Source organism: Rana temporaria, chromosome 12 (assembly GCF_905171775.1).
Source record: "Rana temporaria chromosome 12, aRanTem1.1, whole genome shotgun sequence".
Lineage (NCBI taxonomy): Eukaryota > Metazoa > Chordata > Amphibia > Anura > Ranidae > Rana > Rana temporaria.
Window position 1 is genome coordinate 40,314,280 of NC_053500.1, and position 22,200 is coordinate 40,336,479.

Here is a 22,200-nt window from a genome sequence, read left to right on the forward strand (position 1 = left end):
TAATGTATAATTGCCATATTCACCCCACACAATTGTTATTATTTGCTCAGTTTTGAAAACTGAAAATCTGATCCATTAGAGCTGGATTGAAAAAATATATAAAAATAGTCCAAAAGTCCCCATTTTTTTTCTTTTCAATGATTCTATAGGGCGTGGCACCTCTATATCTTTTTGTATCCACAGGACCACTCTGTGGTATGATACAATAATTATTCATTCTAAGTATAGCTGGATTGGCACATGCGTTTTTTATTTTTATTTTATACGCTAATAAAAAGTTTGGGCAGAAAGTTTGTTACCCGGTTGGGGCCCCTGACTTTTCTCGGGGGGTCGTGCTCATAAAATAGAACTTTCTATGCAAGCTGTAAAAGGATTCTTTATTTGTCACATTTCCAAATGCACTTTTTTTTTCTAAAAGGTTTTATAAAGTTCTTTTGTTTTCTAACACGCCTAATTAAATTCCATTTATCTTCGTCTTTGGATAATCCTTAGACAAGAGGGTTAACTGCAAACAGAGCGACTTATCTTAACATAACATAATCAGGGGAAGTTTCTCCAATAGTTCAGTGTCCCCCCGCCCGTCCCCCCCTCCTCCCTCCCTCTCCACCTGAGATTCAATCGACTCTTTTGTCTAAACGTTAGAAGGAAAAAAAAATTGCAGTGTTTGTTTAGTGTAAAAAGTAATTTCGAGGGTAGCTAAAAAAAAAAAGAGGGGGGGGGGGGGGTTTCCAGCAGACCAATGAGAAATGTCTCTTGTTGCTTGGCATGTGTAGAAGAAGCCGGTGAAATTCCATCAGGCTTTCTGGCACCACCCAGTTAGTGAAGAATAAAAAGAGGCTGGAGCAGAGAGAACAGTTACACTCCTGTGATCTTCATCTCTTAACTCTGCTCAAGCCCAGCTATCGCTACCATGTCCCAGAGCATTCGCCAGACCACCTACAGCAGCTCCTACCGGGGCGTGGGTAGTGGACTCGGTGGCGGGAGGGTCTCCTTCAAATCTCCAAGTGTCCACGGTGGCTATGGGGGGCAAGGTGTTTCCGTGTCTTCTGCCCGCTTGGTCTCCTCCGGATACGGTGGTGGTCTAGGCAGTGGTTTTGGTAGCGGCTATGGCTCTGGTGGCAGCTATGGCTCTGGTGGCGGGTATGGAGGCAGCTACAATGTCAGCGTGTCAGGGGATGGCTTGCTGTCTGGCAGCGAGAAGGAGACCATGCAGAACCTGAACGACCGCCTGGCCAGCTACCTGGACAAGGTGCGTTCTTTGGAAACGGCCAACTCAGATCTAGAGGTGAAGATCCGGGAGTGGTACGAGAAGCAAGGACCCAGCACGACCCGAGACTACAGCCCCTACTTCAAGGTCATCGAGGACCTCAGAGATAAGGTGAGCTGATGCCTGTCTTTTTCTTTTTATCATGGGGTCAGGGCCGTCTTAATAGCATCATGGGCCCCTGGGCAAAGTAATGCTCTGGGGCCCCTACAATGGAGACATTGCAGGTAAACATAAATCAAGTGGGTAGGAGGTAGGGGGATATCTGGGATATCAGAGTGCTGGGGGAATATCTGGGGTGTAGAGGGGTCAGAGTGCTGGGGGATATCTAGGGTGTAGAGGGGTCAGAGTGCTGGGGGGATATCTGGGGTGTAGAGGGGTCAGAGTGCTGGGGGATATCTGGGGTGTCGAGAGGTCAGAGTGCTGGGGGGATATCTAGGGTGTAGAGGGGTCAGAGTGCTGGGGGATATCTGGGGTGTAGAGGGGTCAGAGTGCTGGGGGATATCTGGGGTGTAGAGGGGTCAGAGTGTTGGGGGGATATCTGGGGTGTAGAGGGGTCAGAGTGCTGGGGGATATCTGGGGTGTAGAGGGGTCAGAGTGCTGGGGGGATATCTGGGGTGTGGAGTGGTCAGAGTGCTGGGGGATATCTGGGGTGTAGAAGGGTCAGAGTGCTGGGGGGATATCTGGGGTGTAGAGGGGTCAGAGTGCAGGGGGATATCTAGGGTGTAGAGGGGTCAGAGTGCTGGGGGGATATCTGGGGTGTAGAGCGGTCAGAGTGCTGGGGGATATCTGGGGTGTAGAGAGGTCAGAGTGCTGGGGGATATCTGGGGTGTAGAGGGGTCAGAGTGCTGGGGGGATATCTAGGGTGTAGAGGGGTCAGAGTGCTGGGGGGATATCTGGGGTGTAGAGGGGTCAGAGTGTTGGGGGGATATCTGGGGTGTAGAGGGGTCAGAGTGCTGGGGGATATCTGGGGTGTAGAGGGGTCAGAGTGTTGGGGGGATATCTGGGGTGTAGAGGGGTCAGAGTGCTGGGGGATATCTGGGGTGTAGAAGGGTCAGAGTGCTGGGGGGATATCTGGGGTGTAGAGTGGTCAGAGTGCTGGGGGATATCTGGGATGTAGAGGGGCACATTTTTGGGGCAGCCTGGGTTCAAGGATCAGCTGCTTTGGGGAAAGAGCAGGGGCCCCCCATGCAGCTGTGGCCCCTGGGCAGTGCCCGGGTGTGCCCTCTCATTAGGACAGCCCTTCATGAGGTTGATTTACTAAAATTGGAGAGTGCAACATCTGGCTACCATGCACAGCTGCACCAAATCGTTGACTTTCCAGTTTTAGTACCGCGATGGCGGCTGATTTACTAAAACCGGAGAGTGCAAAATCTGGGGCAGCTCTGTTTAGAAACCAATCAGCTTCCAGGCTTTGTCAAAGCTGAAGTTAGAAGCTGATTGGCTACCATGCACAGCTGCACCAAATCGTTCACATTGGAGCAATTTGTCATGCGATTTAAGAGTTGCAGCCTATTGGAGGCAATGGCACTGTTAAAATCGGCGCGACACCGATTTTGCGGCCCTGCAGCGATTTGCAAAAGTAGTTCCTGCCGATTTCAGGTGCGACTTCAATAGACACCTGTGCATGAAGCCACACAAATGTCTATCAAGTAGCACCTGAAGTCCTTGCACCTACTACTCCCCGACATTCACTATGTTCTATCTGTATTTGCCCTTGTGTCTAACTTATTTCACAAAGTTAATTATTAACATGAACAGATGTGCCTAGGAACTTAATATGTAACCGGATGTAATATGCTGAATTATACATGATCAAACTGTCATCTGATAGCAGTCCAATAAAAAATGGATACGTTAGGTGAGTAACAGTAGGCGTTGGGGAACTACGTATGCCAGGATTCACTACCAGCTGCAGGTTGTTAGTGCAGACTGGCACTTAAAAATGTTTTAAAAACTGATGGCACAGTTCTAAATACCTGTAGGGATGTTTAATTAAGTTGGCTAAGGCTGGCCATCCATGGGTGCTCAACCTGTAGCCCTCCAGCTGTTGCAGAACTACAAGTTCCATCATGCCTCTACATTTGGGAGTCATGCAATGCCTCATGGGAATTGTAGTTCCAAAACAGCTGGAGGGTCACAGGTTGAGCACCCATGCTTGAAAATTTCCTTCGACTATGTAGAGCAGGGGTCTCAAACTGGTGGCTCTCCAGCTGTTGCAGAACTACAAGTTCCATCATGCCTCTACATTTGGGAGTCATGCAATGCCTCATGGGGCTTGTAGTTCCAAAACAGCTGGAGGGCCACAAGTTGAGCACCCATGCAACAATCTTCTTCTTCAATTTCCTTCAACTATGTAGAGCAGGGGTGTCAAACTGTTGGCTCTCCAGCTGTTGAGAAACTACAAGTCCCATGAGGCATTGCAAGGCTGACAGTTACAAGCATGACTCTATCAGGCAAAGGCATGATGGGACTTGTAGTTCCTGCAAAACAGCTGGAGGGCCACAGGTTGAGCACCCATGCAACAATCTTCTTCAGTTTCCTTCAACTATGTAGAGTAGGGGTCTCAAACTGTTGGCTCTCCAGCTGTTGAGAAACTACAAGTCCCATGAGGCATTGCAAGGCTGACAGTTACAAGCATGACTCTATCAGGCAAAGGCATGATGGGACTTGTAGTTCCTGCAAAACAGCTGGAGGGCCACAGGTTGAGCACCCGTGCAACAATCTTCTTCTTCAATTTCTTTCAGCTATGTACAGCAGGGGTCTTAAACTGTTGGCTCTCCAGCTGTTGAGAAACTACAAGTCCCATGAGGCATTGCAAAGCTGACAGTTCCAAGCATGACTCTATCAGGCAGGGGCTTGTAGTTCCACAACAGCTGGAGGGCCGCCAAGTTTGAGACCCCTGATGTAGAGCAATGGGACTGCCTGACTACATACAAATTGAACGTGTTTAGGTTTTGTTTTGTTAAATTTAATGGAAATTTTACAAGAAATTTATATAATGAATGGCCAGCCAAGGACTACGCAGTCTTTATTAAATTATAAACAGATACAGAAAAAAAAAAAGGCTAAGAATAAAACAAACGCTTCTTTCCGTAGTAGAGTCTCGCATGCAACTAATAACTGCGCAGTACCAAAAAGGTTAAGGACGGGACAAGCAAACTAGAAAAACAGGTTTATAATTCTACAAAGAAGCAACAGGTTGTTCTCTTCTACGATGATCTTCCTGAGCCGTATAGAACCACCGGGGACAGCTCCCAACTTTCTCACATGGGAAACAGGGGTACTTTTTTTTACAAAAGCATACAGACAAAAGGGCAACGGCCCCCCCACCACCACCATAGACAAAAGGGGCACCCCCCTACCACCACCACAGACAAAAGGGCAACCGCCCCCCCCACCACCACAGACAAAAGGGCACCCCCCCACCACCACAGACAAAAGGGCAACCGCCCCCCCCCCCCCATCACCATAGACAAAAGGGCACCCCCCACCACCACAGACAAAAGTGCCCCCCCCACCACCACCACAGACAAAGGGGCACCCCCCCACCACCACCACAGACAAAAGGGCACCCCCCCACCACCACAGACAAAAGGGCACCCACCACCACCACAGACAAGAGGGCGCCCCCCTACCACCACCACAGACAAAAGGGCACCCCCCCACCACCACCACCACAGACAAAATGGCACCCCCCCCACCACCACCATAGACAAAAGGGCACCCACCACCACCACAGACAAGAGGGCGCCCCCCCCACCACCACCACAGACAAGAGGGTGCCCCCCCACCACCACCACAGACAAAAGGGCGCCCCCCCACCACCACAGACAAGAGGGCGCCCCCACCACCACCACAGACAAAAGGGCAACCACCCCCCCCACCACCACCACAGACAAAAGGGCACCCCCCCACCACCACCACAGACAAGAGGGCCCCCCCCCCCACCACCACAGACAAAAGGGCACCCCCCCACACCACCACCACAGACAAAAGGGCACCCCCCCACCACCACAGACAAAAGGGCACCCCCCCACCACCACAGACAAAAGGGCACCCCCCCACACCACCACCACAGACAAAAGGGCACCCCCCCACCACCACAGACAAAAGGGCACCCCCCACCACCACAGACAAAAGGGCACCCCCACCACCACCACAGACAAAAGGGCACCCCCCCCCCCACCACCACCACAGACAAAAGGGCACCCCCCCACCACCACAGACAAAAGGGCACCCCCCCCACCACCACAGACAAAAGGGCCCCCCCCCCCTACCACCACCACCACGCCTTTAGTTCCACGGACCAGGAAGTTCACACACAAGGATGATTGTCTAAAACCAGAGATGTTTTTTTTTTTAACCACTTCTTTCCATTTGCACTCGTGGTTGAAAACAAAGCAATCTAATAAATTGTTTACCCGCTGTGTGCCCCCCAGAGGCGCGCACGGGTAATGCACTTTAAAAGACGTCCAAAGACGTCCACTTGGCACCTGAGAGCCGCGCTGTTGACGTCTTTTGTCAATAGCGCGGGTCTCAAGTGGTTAAAGCGGAGTTCCAGCCTTTTAGTGTTTATTAAAAGTCAGCAGCTACAAAAAGTATAGCTCCACGGTCCAGCGATGCGGCCGCCCGGAGCTCCGCTCCTCTCCCCCCCTCTCCATTCATAGAAATTGGATCCTATTCATAGCTGACGCAGCAGGTGACCAGAGCTAGGCACTCAAGCGCAACCATCTTGCCAGTAAAGTCACTGAGACCTGGCAGACTAATTCCTATTATTCGTAATTAGGGAACCTACCTAGTATCGTAGATGTCTCTAACAATCTTTACTGACAACCACTTACTTTTTATATAAACAGAGAGTTCATTTTTTCCTTGACTGTTGGGTGTGTCATAGCCTGAAACTACCACAATTTGTTACTGTGTCATTTATTATGTTCTGTCATATTTCAAGGTATTTTTTTTTACTGTTAAATTGTACTGAGAACAGGTGAGGTGTGATTTTATAAAAGTTTAGTGACAGGCTTCTCTTATTGTGATCTTTTATTGCATTTCAGATCCTTGCTGCTACCATTGACAACTCCAGGGTTGTGCTGCAGGTGGACAATGCCAGGCTGGCAGCTGATGACTTCAGAACTAAGTAAGTAGGGCAGACTTTAGAACTCTAGCACTCTGATATTTCATGAATCTATAAAGTGATTGTAAAGGTTCAGTTTTTTTTTTAAAATAACAAACATGTCATACTTACCTCCCCTGTGCAGTTCGTTTTGCACAGAGTGGCCCCGCCCCCTGGCATCCTCTTCTGGGGTCCCACGGTGGCTCTCGTTGCTCCTCCCCACAATAGCTAAGGGGTTACCTTGCGGGTGCGCTCCCGTGTCACACACTCAGCGTCCATAGCCGCCAAGTGTATGACTCGGCCCCGCCCCCGGTGGCCGCGTCATTGGATTTGATTGACAGCAGCGGGAGCCAATGGCTGTGCTTCTAACACTGATCCAATCAATGCCGAGACTCCATGGAGAAGAGTACGCCGGGGACGCAGAGAGCAGGTGAACAGGCTCAAGTATGTAAAACAGGGGGGGGGGGGGCTGAGGGGCCTGTGATTGCATAGGATGCATTAAGATGAAAAAACACGAACCTTTACAACCCGTTTAAGTTTTCTTGGCAGGTCACTGATTTATGATAGCTGCTGTTTTAGGCTGAAGAAGGCTTAAAGTGGTTGTAAACCCTTACAGACCACTTTGACCTACAGGTAAGCCTATATAAAGGCTTACCTGTAGGTGCAAGAAATATATTTGCAAGAAAGACGGCACCGATGTCTACGTTGCATGCGCACTGTAGACAACAGCGCAGGCGCACTGAGCGTGCCGCCGGCCTCCGTGCACATACGTCACTGCCGCGCACATACTTCCGCACACATACGTCACTGCCGGCTCCCGTGCACATACTTCCTCTTTAAAGTATTTTATTGTTTGGTTAAAATAATGTAGGACAGCGCCAACTCACCTATTTCTCCAATCTTTTCTCTCTTGTAAAGCAATGGTGGCTCTCAGGTGTGTTTAATGGTTACCCCCCCACACTCCAGGCTATGTTTTTTTCCACTACCCACTACATGAATACAGAACATAGCATTGACGTAGGGTTCAGCAGAACAGACCGCAGCACATGTTGGGGGATTCAGGAATCTGGCACTCCCAGAAGTGTTGAATGCAAAGTTTCTTCAATCGGCATGGAAAAACAGTGTTGCTATTAAACCAAATTAAAATAGAAAAATAACCAATATAGCCCAACATTTTTAATCTAGGCAACATCTGAATGCTTTATAAATCATGACTATGGTTTTAAAGTGCAGTTCCACCCAGGAATTTTTTTTTAGCCCAAAAATCCCAAAAAATAATTGAAAAATAAAAAATGTATACTCAACCGAAATACCTGTTGCTATGCGGAAGTCCGTAATCTGCCTCTTCCGTAGCCGCGGTCTGTCTTCTTCTTCATCTTCTCCTAGTGAATGGGACGCACTGCTTTCTGGGAACTGTGTGTGTTCCCAGAGAGCAGCCGCCCATTCACAAGTCGGCTCGAGACTCGCGCATGCGCAGTAGGAAATGGGCAGTGAAGCAGTAAGGCTTCACTGCCTGTTTCCCTTAGTGTGAATGGCGGCGCGGGACCTGCACCGATCGAGGGATCGGCATCGGGGGGGCCATTAGTGCAGGCGAGTAGGACAGGTAAGTGTCCTTATTAAAAGTCAGCAGCTACACTGTTCCCAGCAGCATAAGGAAAGGAGGGTGCATTGTGATGTAAGGGAAAATGGGGGACTCAACTTCTGATGGTGGGGTGACTCTTGACATCTAATGTAAGGGAAGGGGATGCGCTGGACATCTAATCTTACAGCTACATCCGGCCCACAGCCCACAGCCAGCTCGCCACTGTGCTGCACCCTGTGAATGGTCCCAAAGCCTCCTGGGACCTGTAATGTACTGTATATCAGGAGGTTGCAGGCGTGTGTGTGGGGGAGGGGGGCTGAGAACTTCCAATGGGATCACCTAGGCAATTTTATTGGAGGTGGCAGTGGGTACCTGCTAGAAATAGGTGCCCCTTTCAAAAATGTAAGAGATGGGGGAAGGAGTCGCATCAGTGGAACTTCCTTTTAGGGTGAAGTTCTACTTTAAAATAACAAGTGCAACAAAATAGATGTTAGATGAAAGGTCTATTGAGATATAACACTGTTTGGTAAATAATAAATAAAAAGTAGTCTATAAATCAGACAAAAAAAATAACATTTTGAGGAGCAAAAAGGAAGGAAAGTATTTTTTATTTCCAAAGAGGGACAGTCCCTTTAAATTAGGGATTGTTGGAAGCTACACCAGTACCACTGAATTATATATAATAATGCACCGCATCAGGTGTTGCTGCAGTACAGGTAGGTGTGAACTGGGCCTATGGAACACTTACCTTGGACAATGACCATCAATGGATGATGGCAGGCTTTGCATGGTACAACTCTTTAGCCCACAGAAACTTGCCAACCATGAACCGTCTAGTTGTTTGTATTTGCCGCCCAGGCCAAAGATTCCCTGTGCCCCCCTGCTGGTCAAATTTGAAAAATCTTACATTATGTAGGAAAGTCAGAAACATCAGGCCTTGTACACACGACCGAGTTTCTCGGCAAAAAACAGCAAGAAAGTGCTGGGATTTTTTTTTTTGGCCGAGGAAACCGGTCGTGTGTACATTTTTCGACGAGGAAACTGTCGAGGATCCCGTCGAGCCAAAAAGAGAGCATGTCTTCTTTTTCCTCGACAGGAATGGAGAAACTTGCCTTGTCGAGTTCCTCGACAGCCTAACAAGGAACTCGATGAGGAAAACGATGTGTTTCACCGGTCGAGTTCCTCGGTCGTGTGTACGAGGCTTCAGACATGGAAAAAAGTTCACCAAGAAGTTGGAAGGCTTGAGATAACAGATTTGAATGGACTGACTCATATCACTGGACAATATTGGATTTACACAACCTCAATCAAGTTAATGAGTAAGCAGTTACATAGCAACTAGACACAATAATGATAAAACATGTCCTTTGCTTTAAGTGACCTTAACGAACCTACATTACTATTGCACAGGCTCCTGGGCTTAGGTGCCTAACCATATAGTTATATCACTGATTGAAACTGCAGTTCATTATATCCCAAAGTCAACATGGCCAGTTCTACTTAATTCATGTCTTAATTCATGTCTGATCTCTTAAAGGGTGTATGAACACTAATCACACTGTGTACTGTTTATGAACAATACAGCCCGTCCTAGCTGGCCAACCAAGCAGCAGGCATTGTGTGCTCCAGAGATTTTGGCTCATGTCCTGGTGAGCTGATATGTTCCCTCCGGCCACACCTGAGTACAAGCAAATGAATCAGCAAATGTTTCCTGTGTCAATATGGGACTGCATTTACAGTACAATCTGTGGAAAGACACTGTTATTATTGTAAAGGAAAATTTTGACCAACATGTTAACTGTTGAGAAACTTTATAAAATGTACACTCATAGGTTATAGCAACCTATAAAAGCGATAAAAGGGATATTATTTTTTTAAGTTTATAAAGTTCTGGTAAACACAACAAAAAGTTGATCAATCCTAGAATAAGATTAGTGCGATCAAGCTCTTTGTACTACTGTACTAAATAAGCCTGAAGTATCAGTTCACAAGACCATATTCCATAAGCCACCTTGTTCTGGTGCAGCTGATAGCAGAAGGGAATCAATATCAGTAGACTGAGGCTTGTGAGTGCCATTTTGTGAAATGTTCCTACAAAATAATTAATGTAGACATTTTAGAACACCTCATCCCTTACATCTCAGTCAGAAAACGGAGGGAAGTTGGTATACAATGGTTGGAGGACCTCTATCAAAATGGCATGGATCGCCTAATAAAGGACTATGGGATTCCTACAACCTATAGCTTCACCTATACAAGAGTCAAGAGTTTCCTCTATAAGCACCCCCCCCCAAGCATAGCAATTTCGGAGGAGGTATGGCAATTTCTTACCTCTCCCTACACCTCAGACCTCGTACACATGACCGAGTTTCTCGGCAAAAACCAGCAAGAAACTTTCTGGGAGATATTTTTTTGCAGAGGAAACCGATCGTGTGTACATTTTCGTCGAGGTAACTATCGAGAAACTCAACGAGCCAAAAAGAGAGCATGTTCTCTATTTCCTTGACGGTAATGGAGAAAATTGGCTTGTCGAGTTCCTGGACAGCCTAACAAGGAACTTGACGAGGAAAACTATGTGTTTCGCCTGTCGAGTTCCTCGGTCGTATGTACGAGGCTTCACACAAGGAAGTCTCCAAATTTAACAAAACTATTCAACAGAAAATGATATTCACCATACCTCTCCCTATGCTGAAATGCGAAATAGATCTCCAAAAAGAGTACTCCACTAAACAATGGGTTGTGGCGATCCACTGTGATTACTCTACATTATATGGTTTCACACGTTGCGAGTTAAGGCGAAAACGACTCACACGCTGGTACTTGACCACATATCAATTGTCCAAATTTGTAACTACTAACTTCTTCCTTTGTTGGAGGGGTTGTGGTCAAGTGGGGACGTTAATCCATATTTTTTGGATGTAAAAGAGGTATTACTAGCTTCTGGAGAAAAATCTTCATCATACAAAGCCCTGTACACAAGGCCGGGAATCCTGGCAAGCTTGCCTTGCCAAGCCTGTGTACAGACAGCCATTCAAAAGAACTGCCGTTCTTTTGAATGGCAAGAACACTGTGACTTCATCGACTACGATGAGTTGGCGCTCGTTACATTCGATGCCGTCGCCGCCATCTTGCCACACCCCACACTATGCCTAGGCTTATCGAGCATGCGCTGGTTTACCTTCGGACAGGTAAGCATACAGACGACCAGTTTTCTCGGCAGGGTTCTCTATTTTCCAGTTGGGATTCCCGGCTGTTTTCCTTGACGGAAAAAAACTGCTTGGGAGCATACACACGGCCGGGTTTTTCCGACCAAATGCTCTCCTGGCAATTTTCCTGCCGGGAAAACCAGTCGTGTGTACGAGACTTAAGAATTAACAGGTAGATTAATTAAAGCAGATCCCTGTTTGGCAGTCCTGCACTTGGGTATTGACTTATTTCCCCATAATTTCAGAACTGTTGTAATTAATGTGTTACCAGCAGCTAAATTTTTCCTTACAAGGCACTGGAGAAAGGATCTGACACCGAACCCTTCCAAAGTCATTATGTTCACTACTTTGAAAAAATGTATTCACACAAAGCAGCTACTAGGTCTATCTTTGATGTTAGATGGAAACCTTGGGTGGAAAGCAGTTATTACGTTAACACCACGCCTTAATTAATTGTTACTTAATTGGCCGGAAAATGCATGCTTTTTGCCTTACCATATTCATGATGTTATATACAGTATGCAGAACTTTGTAAATTAAGCAAACCCATGTTACTTTTTATTGTCTGAAACTTAATAAAAACTTTTAATAAAATAATAACTAAAAAACATTATGAGGCTTTTGACACCAGAAGTCCGATCGCAGTCATTTAACGGCAACCCTTAAAATGTTGACTATTTGCCAAATCTTGTCATTGCAACCTATTCCACTTCCAAATACAGTCTAACCATTTAATTTCCATATAGCCTTTAGTTGTACAACACACTACTAAAAATAGTAAGGACGACTTATAATAGAAACTTAACAGAATAGAATATATTTATAAAAGTGGATCTGAAATTTAAATCTTGGTGAAGATGTTACATGATCCTTATCAAACTTGTTTTCTTTAAGGTTTGAGAATGAGCTTGCTCTTCGCCAGAGTGTGGAAGCCGACATCAATGGACTACGTAGAGTGCTGGATGAACTAACCCTGGCCAGAACTGACCTGGAGCTCCAGATTGAAAACCTGAAGGAGGAACTGGCTTACCTAAAGAAGAACCATGAGGAGGTAAGACTGAAGCCTCGTACACACGACCGAGGAACTCGACGGGCGAAACACATCGTTTTGCTCGTCGAGTTCCTTGTTAGACTGTCGAGAAACTCGACAAGGCAAGTTTCTCCATTCCCGTCGAGGAAAAAGAGAACATGCTCTCTTTTTGGCTCGACGGGATCCTCGACAGTTTCCTCGTCGAAAAATGTACACACGACCGGTTTCCTCGGCAAATAAAAAAATCCCAGCAAGTTTCTTGCTGGTTTTTGCAGAGAAACTCGGTCGTGTGTACGAGGCCTGACCCAGTGTTTTATGCAGGACTTTTTCTCTCAGAGAATAGGTGCAGGAAACCCCCCCTTCTGAGTCACTTCTTGTCTCTGCCCCCCTACCCACCTCTGAGCAACATCCCTTGGTTCCTCCCCCTACCAACCTCCCAGTACCGCCTGTTTTAGTGACTACAGAACCAAGTATCATTTTGTGGTGATAAGGAATTTGTATGGAATTTGTTAAAAATAACAAGCAGCAGTTTAGTATATCCCCAGCAGCAATAGACCCTTCCAGGGCAACAATAGATTCTCCCAGCAACAATAGACCCCTGGCAACAATGGACCCCAACAACAATAGAAAACTCCAGTAGCAACAACAGATTTCTCAGCACCAGCACAGCATCAGTAGACTCTCCAATAGCCAGCAAAAATAGAACACTACCTCAACAGTAGATCATTTCAAGCAACAATTGACCCCCCAGCAAAATAAACCAAGCCAACACCAATAATTCCCCCCTCCAGCAACAATAGACCTCCCCAGCAACAATAGACTGCCACGTATAATAGATGCACTCCAGCAACAATAGACCCCTCAACAGCCAGCAACAATAGGTCCCTCCTTCAACAGAAGTTCCCTTTCAGCAGCAAAGAAGACAACAATATTTGTCGCCCCAAAGCAGTCCCAGGTATAGGTGTCGATAGTGGTGAGGGTAAATCGACCCTTTGACCATACACAATAGTGGATATATTGTATGAACGGTAGGTAGGAAAAATGGTAAGGGGATGATATTAAATGGTTAAAACATTAGAAATTAAAATTTTTTAAAATCATGTAAATCATGACAAAGGGGTTTTAAAGTTTTATATAGTCCAAGGTGAAATGTCCATGTATCCTGGGTTAAAACCTCAAGGATAGTGACAATCTGGGGATCCACACTGGAAAAACAGCTAGCTGAAGAGCAGAAGTTACTCTGGTAATGGGAACATAAAACACAAAAAGCAGTGCCAATCTGAGTGTAGTAGTATTAGCATTAAACTTTAATCGCACTCACTAGAAAGTGGTTTTATGTGGGCACATCATAAGGTAGCAAACACGGATCACAGTAGTCCAGGGCGACTTGCTGCAGCGCGGTCCTGTTAAACTTGGCGGCGCAAGTGGTTTCTGGTGTCCCTTATTTACATATGAATGCTGCCGGCCTCAGCTATTTATACATGAATGCTCTCGTTATTTACATATAAACAGGGTCTGCAGGTGAGTCATCTGTACACAACAATAGGGCAGAGGCGGGCAGCATTAGTAGCATGACATCACACTGAGATATCAGGACACAGCACAGGACTAAAACTTCAAAGAACAAGGGAATTTAAACTGGGATAGTTGGCAAATATGAGGCGGCTGCTTTGGGCCCCACAACAATGACAGGGCCCAGGGCAGCTTCCCCTTTTGCCCTGTCTTAAAGACGGCCCTGTGTACTGTAGGCACAATTCCGTCACTCAAGGGTGTTGAAATGGTTTAAATCAAATAGGAAGTAATCTCATTTGTTTCTATACTGAACTGCATAGAGAAATGTATCATGGCAGAAAGATTGCTGATACCGTAGATCTGTTGTTTGATGCATTCATGTTGTGACTCGTGGTTTAAATGAGTTTCTTTACTCATGTAGGAAATAGGCGCATACACTGGACAAACTAGTGGACAACTCAGTGTTGAAGTGGACTCGGCACCAGGTATAGATTTGACAAAGATTTTGAATGACATGAGAGAACAGTATGAACATATGGCTGAGAAGAATCGCAAGGATGCCGAAGCCTGGTTCTTCAGCAAGGTAAGGAGATCCATTTGACACTTGTTAAGGAGGAAGAGCAAATTCTAGCAGTGTACCGGTAATGCTTACCATATTTTACAAATATCTTATTTGCTGCTGTAGACTGATGAATTGAACAAGCAAGTCCACGTACACACGGAACAGCTACAGACCACCAAGACAGAAATCACAGATCTCCGACGCACACTTCAAGGCTTGGAGATAGAGCTACAGTCCCAACTCAGTATGGTAAGTGAATATTGCTTTTTGTTTTGGGCCATTGACAACATATGAAAGTGGAGCATTAGCAAATGATGTGTGTATCAAAATATCTTGCAAAGTTCTAGCATGCTCCGGCATGCCTGTATCATATCAGTATGGTTTCCTGGCTTGTAGGCATCTGAAGGCTAGGAGATATCTTGCTCAACCAACAATCTATTCTTATCAAAGGGATGGTCATAGGATGTCTTCAGGGTCTTGGGTGCCTATAGACCAGTGATGGCGAACCTTGGCACCCCTGATGTTTTGGAACTACATTTCCCATGATGCTCATGCACTCTGTGGTGTAGTTGAGCATCATGGGAAATGTATTTCCAAAACATCTGGAGTGCCAAGGTTCGCCATCACTGCTATAGACAATTAACTTCTCTAAAGCCCTGTACACACGAGCAAGAATCTCGTCAGAAAAAAAAAACATAGTTTTTCCTGACGGGATTCTTGGCAAGAATCTCTTGCCGCCCGAGTGTACAGACTCTCCTTTCAAAAGAACCGCGGTTCTCTTGAAAGGCAAGAACGCGGTGACGTCATCGCGTACGGCGAGCATGTGCTTGTCACATTCAATGCCGTCACCGCCAACTTGCTGCACCCTACCTATGCCTAGGAAGCTACCGCACATGTCTCAAAGTCATTTCGAGCATGCGCGGGTTTCCATGGCGACCAGGTAAGTATACACACTCTCGAGTTTCTTGTCGGGAAGCAGGCCGACAAGAATCCCGACGAAAAAATAGAGCGCAGGATCTCAATTTTTCTCGTCGAGATTCTGGCCAGATTTCCCGACGAGAAACCTGAAAGCATCGTACACATGAATGGGAATCTCGGCAAGAAAGCTCTGCCAGCAGTTTTCTTGCTGGTTCTTCCTGAGAAAACCGATCGTGTGTACAAGGCTTTACAGTCCTGCTGATTTAAAAATCATTCAATGTCTAATATTACTTGGCTACAAAATGTAAAGTCCACCTCTAGTGAAACCTTTTTATTTTTGATATCGGATGGGTCAGTTAAGATTAAAAGCCCTTTTAGGAAGATTTCCCCTCACTTAAAGTGGATTTAAACCCACTCTTATCCTTTCTAATCTCCTGCCATAGTCTTGATCTATAAGGATATACACGTTTTCTGCATGTATCCTTACCTGTCAAATATCTCCCCTCTGTCTGTTATGAGACCCGAAAAACTGCAGATTCTGTGGGTGGGTCTGTTGTCCGAAACTCGGTGGGTGGAGTTGTGATGTCAGTAGACTCCCCGCCCACCTCTACACTCCCCTTGTCAGCATGCATTTTCTTCTGTGTATTTCTTACACTAAATTCTGCCATGATCACTAACATCCAGTCAAAACCCAGAAAAGTAACCACATGACTTCTCAGGCTTGTGCATGAGATATGTAAATCACCTGTCGCTCACAGCAGGGGGGAAGAACAGACAGGGTTTTCTCTGTTTGTCTGTTTTATCTCACTGAAAAAAAATAAGAGGATTGCTCAGAGCTCTTTGTGGCAAGACTGGGCGCAGATGATCTGAAATCCTATACTATACATTGTGCAAGCCCAAAAAAAAATTGGGTTTACATCCACTTTAATGTTAGGATCACTTTAACTTATGGGTCAGGTAAGGTTGACAGTCCTTTTGGGAAGATTTCCCTTCACTTCATGTTAGGATCACTTTATCTTATGGGTCAGGTAAGGTTGAGATCCCCATTAGGAAGATTTCCCCTCACTTTATGAAATGAGGGGAAATCTCTTCAAGGAAAGTTACAAATACGATGCTGTGGCAGCATTGTGTTGCTATAAAGGTCAAGTTGCTACAAAAGTCAAGTTATTTGAAACTGAAACTTTGTAGATTAGGCGGTTCACACTGGGGCGGCATGACTTCGGGGGCGACTCGGCAATAGAAGTCAATACAAGTCACCCCCGAAGTCGTGCAAGAACCTTTTTCTAAGTCGGAGCGACTAGCGTCGCTCCTATTAGAACGGTTCTATTGAATAGAATGGGACGCGACTTGTCAGGCGGGTGAGTCGCCTGACGAGTCGCCCCAGTGTGAACCGACTCTAAGAAGCTTTATTAGTTGCACCACAGAATGCCTTTAAGATTTCTTGGAAGTTAACTGCCATAAAACGAAAACTTGCAGGTTCCTCAGGTATAGTGAATACTTCTGTATGGCAGCATTGTGCTTGCATGCTACAACAATGCCACCATTACTTGGGTGACCTCAAATTGGTTTTCCATTCACAGTAGAGACCAAATTTATAGGTTTATGGTAGCTAAGAGTTGATAGTTTACATGTTGGTTTATAATGAATTGTGTTCTGTCTGTCCATAGAAATCATCGCTAGAAGGAACCCTCACAGATACAGAACAGCGGTATGGTGTACAACTGGCACAAATACAGACACACATTGGCAATTTAGAGGCACAACTCGGTAATCTGCGGTCAGACATGGAACGTCAGAACTATGAGTACAAACAGCTCCTAGACATTAAAATACGTCTTGAACAGGAGATTTCCACATATCGCCAACTCCTGGAAGGACACGATACACAGTAAGTACTGGGTGACATTATTCTTATCCTAGGCTGACGATCTACTCTTTACCTTATCCTTATACAGGATTTGTAGCCATTTATGCTCTTTTCAGTTATAGCTCTGATTTTTAGCATATGGCTATATCAGGGGTGTCCAAACTTTTTTCTAAGAGGGCCACATTTGATGAAGTGAACATGCTCGAGGGCCGACTATTTGGCCTGACATTCTTTGAACCATTAAAATTTGATCCTAGTGTGTTCGTGCGCGCACTAATACACTGCCCAACAAGAATTCTCTTGCCTTTGTAGCTGTGTGTGGTGAAGAGATGAGCTTGGGCGTTTTATTTGGATATACTGTATATATCTCTTTTGTGGCCCCAACAAATCCCAAGCGCTGCTCAGGACTGAGGGTGAGCTTGGGCGTGTTATTTGGATATACCGTATTTATCAGCGTATAACACGCACAGGCTTACCATTGCCATGAATGCAGCCTCACCATTGCCATCAATGCAGCCTTACCATTGCCATCAGTGCAGCCTGATCGATGCCCATCCCGCCTCCTATGATAAACAGAACAGTAATCCAATGGCATCCCAGGAAATGGGACTTCCTATTACAGACGCCGCCGAGTAAATGGGAGATTCTCTTCATGTAATCCGACGGGAGCACATCCTGTTCCTTCCGAGGCAGCTCTGATAAATATGGTATATATCTTTTGTGGCCCCCAGGGCACAGGGCACATGTGAGGCTGAAATGGCTATATATATATCCAAATACCCAGGTGGGCCATATTAAATCACCAGGGGGGTCGAAATTGGCCCCCAGGCCGGACTTTGGACATGCCTGGGCTATATCCTCCCACAAAATGACTACCGTTTCTCAGGTTTATGGCCAGATCCAAATGTGATTATATTAATATTAAAAACTGACCTTATAAGCTACATTAGGGGTCCTTAATGTTGTTGCCCTTGCAACTTTACATAATATAATTTATATTGCAATTTAAGTGCTGTAAAGTTGTCCACTTCATACAGTTGAAATAATTTCCTAATGGATATTGTGATCCATAACAACCAATCAGGATTAATATAATAGTAATTTGGCATTATTAAACTGAAGTCTGATTCGTTTTTGGTGCTTGCCATATGTCATTTCTGATATTATCTTCATAAATTGTATTGCTGCTTTGTTCTGTACACCCCAATGTAATAGCTCCTTTCTATGAGGATTCTGCGTATGATGTACACACGCTCGGTTTTCTCGGCAAGAACCAGCAAGAAAACTGCTGGCAGAGCTTTCTTGCCGAGTAAACCGAGCGTGTGTACGAGGCTTTCAGGTTTCTCATCTGGAAATCTGGCCAGAATCTCTGCTCTCTATTTTCTCGTTGAGATTCTTGTCAGCCTGTTTCCCGATGAGAAACCCGAGAGTGTGTATACTTACCTGTCCCTGTAGAAAGCCACACATGCTCGAAATGACTTTGACGCATGCGCGGTAGCTTCCGCATGCTCGTCATACGCGATGACGTCACCGCGTTCTTATCTTTCAAGAGAACCGCGGTTCTTTTGAAAGGTCTGTGTGTACACTCGGGGGGAAAAAGATTCTTGCCAAGAATCTGGTGGGGAAAAACAACGTTTTTTTCCTGACGAGATTCTTGCCCGTGTGTACGAGGCCTAAAGCCTCGTACACGTGATCGGTTTTCCTGGCAAGAAAACTGCTGGGAGAGCTTTTTTCCGTGAAAAACATGCATATGTATGCTCCCTTGCCAGAAAAACTGGTGGGAATCCTGGCGGGAAAAATAGAGTACCTGCTCTCTATTTTCCCGCCGGGATTCCCAGCGTTTTTTCCTGCCAGATTTACTACACTTGCCAATGGAAAGCACTGCGAGGCAGTGCCGAGGGAGCACATGCCCTGTACACACGGACGGGATTCCCGACCAAAGCTCTTCCCGCAGTTTTCCCGTCGGGATTCCCAGCGGACTTTATACCGACGGGAATCTCGGCCGTGTGTACAGTGCTAAAGGCTTATTCATACTTCTGGTTATCAAAGCTTAAAGTCAACCAATGCTTTGCCTATAGATTTGATGTCAGCACCTGCAACAGCTTATATTAACTTTACTTTCACACCTACTCTGCCAGGTGAAAAAAATACCAGGCATTAGTTTTATTTTTTTCTATGTGGCTGCTGAGACACCCAGTGCTGTCATATGTGGGTTTAGACAACGCCACACCATATGTATGCGCCAACTGAGACTGATTGGGAGCTTACACATGGCTTGTACACCTTGTTCCCATGGCCAAAATAGAATAAGGCAAGGAAGCAAAAGGAAGGTGATTATAATCCACCTTTGAAGGCAACTTTAAAGTAAACCTGTTGCTTTGTCCAGAATAATTTGCTAAGCACAGATTTATTTTAGGAGTATTCAGTAAAGAAGTTCAAGATGCAATGATGTGCCTACCACAACCACCCATGGCAACTATGGCTATGACTAAGGCCATGGTGGGCTAAAGCTCATCAATGGTTCCCCTGTATGTTTTATATGCTCAACTAATAAAAAAAAGATTTGTGGGTGACTTTCTTGTATTGGATGCCTTTTTTTATCTCACCCATGCCAACCAACAACAGTATTCTGATTCGGACCAATTAAAAGATTAGTCTTTCCGATTGGTGCTATGATACTGTACTTCATACTTTCTTATTTCTCTTGCATTGCTAGTTCACTAAGCTGAGTTTGATTCTTCTAGTTTGCCCGTTCTTATAAATGGTTTTTTTTTTTTTTTTGCCCTACAGGTTGGTGGTGGGCACAACAAAAGACAGCAGTAAGTAAACATCATCATCATACGTCAAACTTCTTACGGGGCTTTTGGGTTTGTCTTCAGTTTCATGTCAAATGAATCTCTGCTGTATAACTTTGGGTATGACGAGGTTGCAGGAAGTTCAAGGGGGTGGAGCCTGAATCACAGAAAACTGTGTTTTTATTGACTTAGATTTAGTACATTTAAGAAGGTGAGTGGTAGCCAAAGGATTTAATTAGATATAAGTAAATCAACTGCAGATTTACCATGCTTTTCATAGCACATGTGCATGGGTTTCAGCTACATGATACTTTATTGTACCACTTCTTTCTCAAAAGCAAAGGATGCAATGGTCTGCATAATTAAATATTTAAGGCCATTGCAAAGGTTAGACCAGTGGCGGTGCGTCCATAAAGGGCGCAGGAGTGCCGCCCCCCCCTCTTCTGTCACTCTCTCTTTCCTCATAGTTGGATTCATGCATGCATTGCATGAATCTATCTATGGTTGCCGCTGCTGCCCCCTATTCATGTGCCCGGCCCCTTGATCGGGTGCCTGGCATATGAATTACAGTGGCGGGTGTGTTTTGGAAGTGCCTGATTATAGCCTGTGGGCTCTAATAGGCTTCCTGATTCGAGCCTGTGGGCTCTAATAGGCTTCCAAAAGGGTAAACAGCGGGCTCACTGCTGTGCATTTGCTGATTACTCAGTGGTGTGTTAGGAAACCGAATACATCGCTTCCCTAACACTGACCTGCCTCTCAGCCAATCAGGTTGCTCAGGTCTGGTTACCTGTCACCTGATTGGTTGAAACAGGCGCTGCTATTGGATGCCTGACAGGACATGAGGATGAGAGAAGTGCAGGAGACATGAAGGACCCCACTTGTCGCTATCACCTGTTGCCCCACAAGACAGGGTAAGTGCCGGGCAGACGGCGAGCGGGCGGGGGGCACACTCACACTGGCAGCATTTGGCACAGTGGCAGCATTTGATGGGCACACTGGCAGCGTTTGATTGGCACAGTCGCAGCATTTGATGGCACAGTCGCAGCATGTGATGGCACAGTGGCTGCAATTGATGGCACAGTGGCAGTGTTTGATGGGCACAGTCGCAGCATTTGATGGCACAGTCGCAAGCATTTGATGGCACAGTGTCAGCTTTTGATGGCACAGTGGCAGCATTTGATGGCACAGTGGCAGGGTTTGGTAGCACAGTGGCTGCATTTGTCAGCACATTGGCTGCAATTGATGGCACAGTGGTGGCATTTGATGGCACAGTGGCAGCATTTGATGGCACAATAACAGCGTTTATTGGGCACAGTCGCAGCATTTGATGGCACAGTCGCAGCATGTGATGGCACAGTGGCTGCAATTGATGGCACAGCGGCAGCGTTTGATGGGCACAGTCGCAGCGTTTGATGGCACAGTTGCAGCATTTGATGGCACAGTGTCAGCTTTTGATGGCACAATGTCAGCTTTTGATGGCACAGTGGCAGCGTTTGATGGCACAGTGGCAGCGTTTGATGGCACAGTGGCAGTGTTTGATAGCACCGTGGCTGCATTTGACGGCACATTGGCTGCAATTGATGGCACAGTGGCGGCATTTGATGGCACAGTGGCAACATTTGATGGCACAATGGCAGCGTTTGATGGGCACAGTCGCAGCATTTGATGGCACAGTCAAAACATTTTTTTTTAGCACCAGCCGCCACTGGGTTAGACTACCTGCTGGCTTTAGAGTAAAGGGTATCCAACCATGTAAAATTAGTTGAGCAGATGATATGTTGAAACTTCATTTTGGTGCACCTTGAAATAAAAACAACGGATGCTTTGAAGGTCTGCATGATAGCAAGGTCATTAACCTCACCATGTAGGCAACGTTTTATACTTCAAATATGGATTGCTTTCACAAATGTTTTACTAATGCATACTTTTTTCCTTTCTAGTTAAAATTGAAAGAAAATGAGAATACCCTGTTAGGAGTTAAGACAGCTGCCACACGAGAAGACCCTCCTTTCTTTCCGCACTTAAAATGGCGTAAGCCGCGGCTACTAGACAAGGATCTGTTGACTGGGCCTGCAGATCGTGATGAATGGTCAACATCTATGCAATGTGAATGAACCAAAAGCTTGCTTTTCTAGTCTGTCTTGCTTTAGCTGTCTAATAAATAGAATTCTTTTGGGTCAAGCATTACATGAGCGCTGAAGTGTTTTTATTGACTTGCAATTTCATGAGATTTACATAAGTTGTACCAATAAGTTTTGCGCTATGTTCAAATTACTAAATGGTTGTCATTCTTCCTGCTCTTGTGGTATTATGCATTGGATTCACACACACACAACCACAAATTAAAA

General features: G+C 45.8%; 1 protein-coding gene across 1 annotated transcript; it reads left to right on the plus strand.

Moving 5' to 3' along the window:
• The first annotated feature begins 848 nt into the window (after window positions 1-848).
• On the plus strand, window positions 849-22,039 carry LOC120919326 (keratin, type I cytoskeletal 19-like). The gene is made up of 8 exons (XM_040331432.1): window positions 849-1,378; window positions 6,322-6,404; window positions 12,063-12,219; window positions 14,132-14,293; window positions 14,396-14,521; window positions 16,858-17,078; window positions 19,848-19,876; window positions 21,793-22,039. The coding sequence occupies exons 1-8, from the start codon at window positions 911-913 to the stop codon at window positions 21,810-21,812; spliced, it is 1,266 nt and encodes a 421-aa protein (XP_040187366.1). The 5' UTR covers window positions 849-910; the 3' UTR covers window positions 21,813-22,039.
• Window positions 22,040-22,200: the final 161 nt, after the last annotated feature.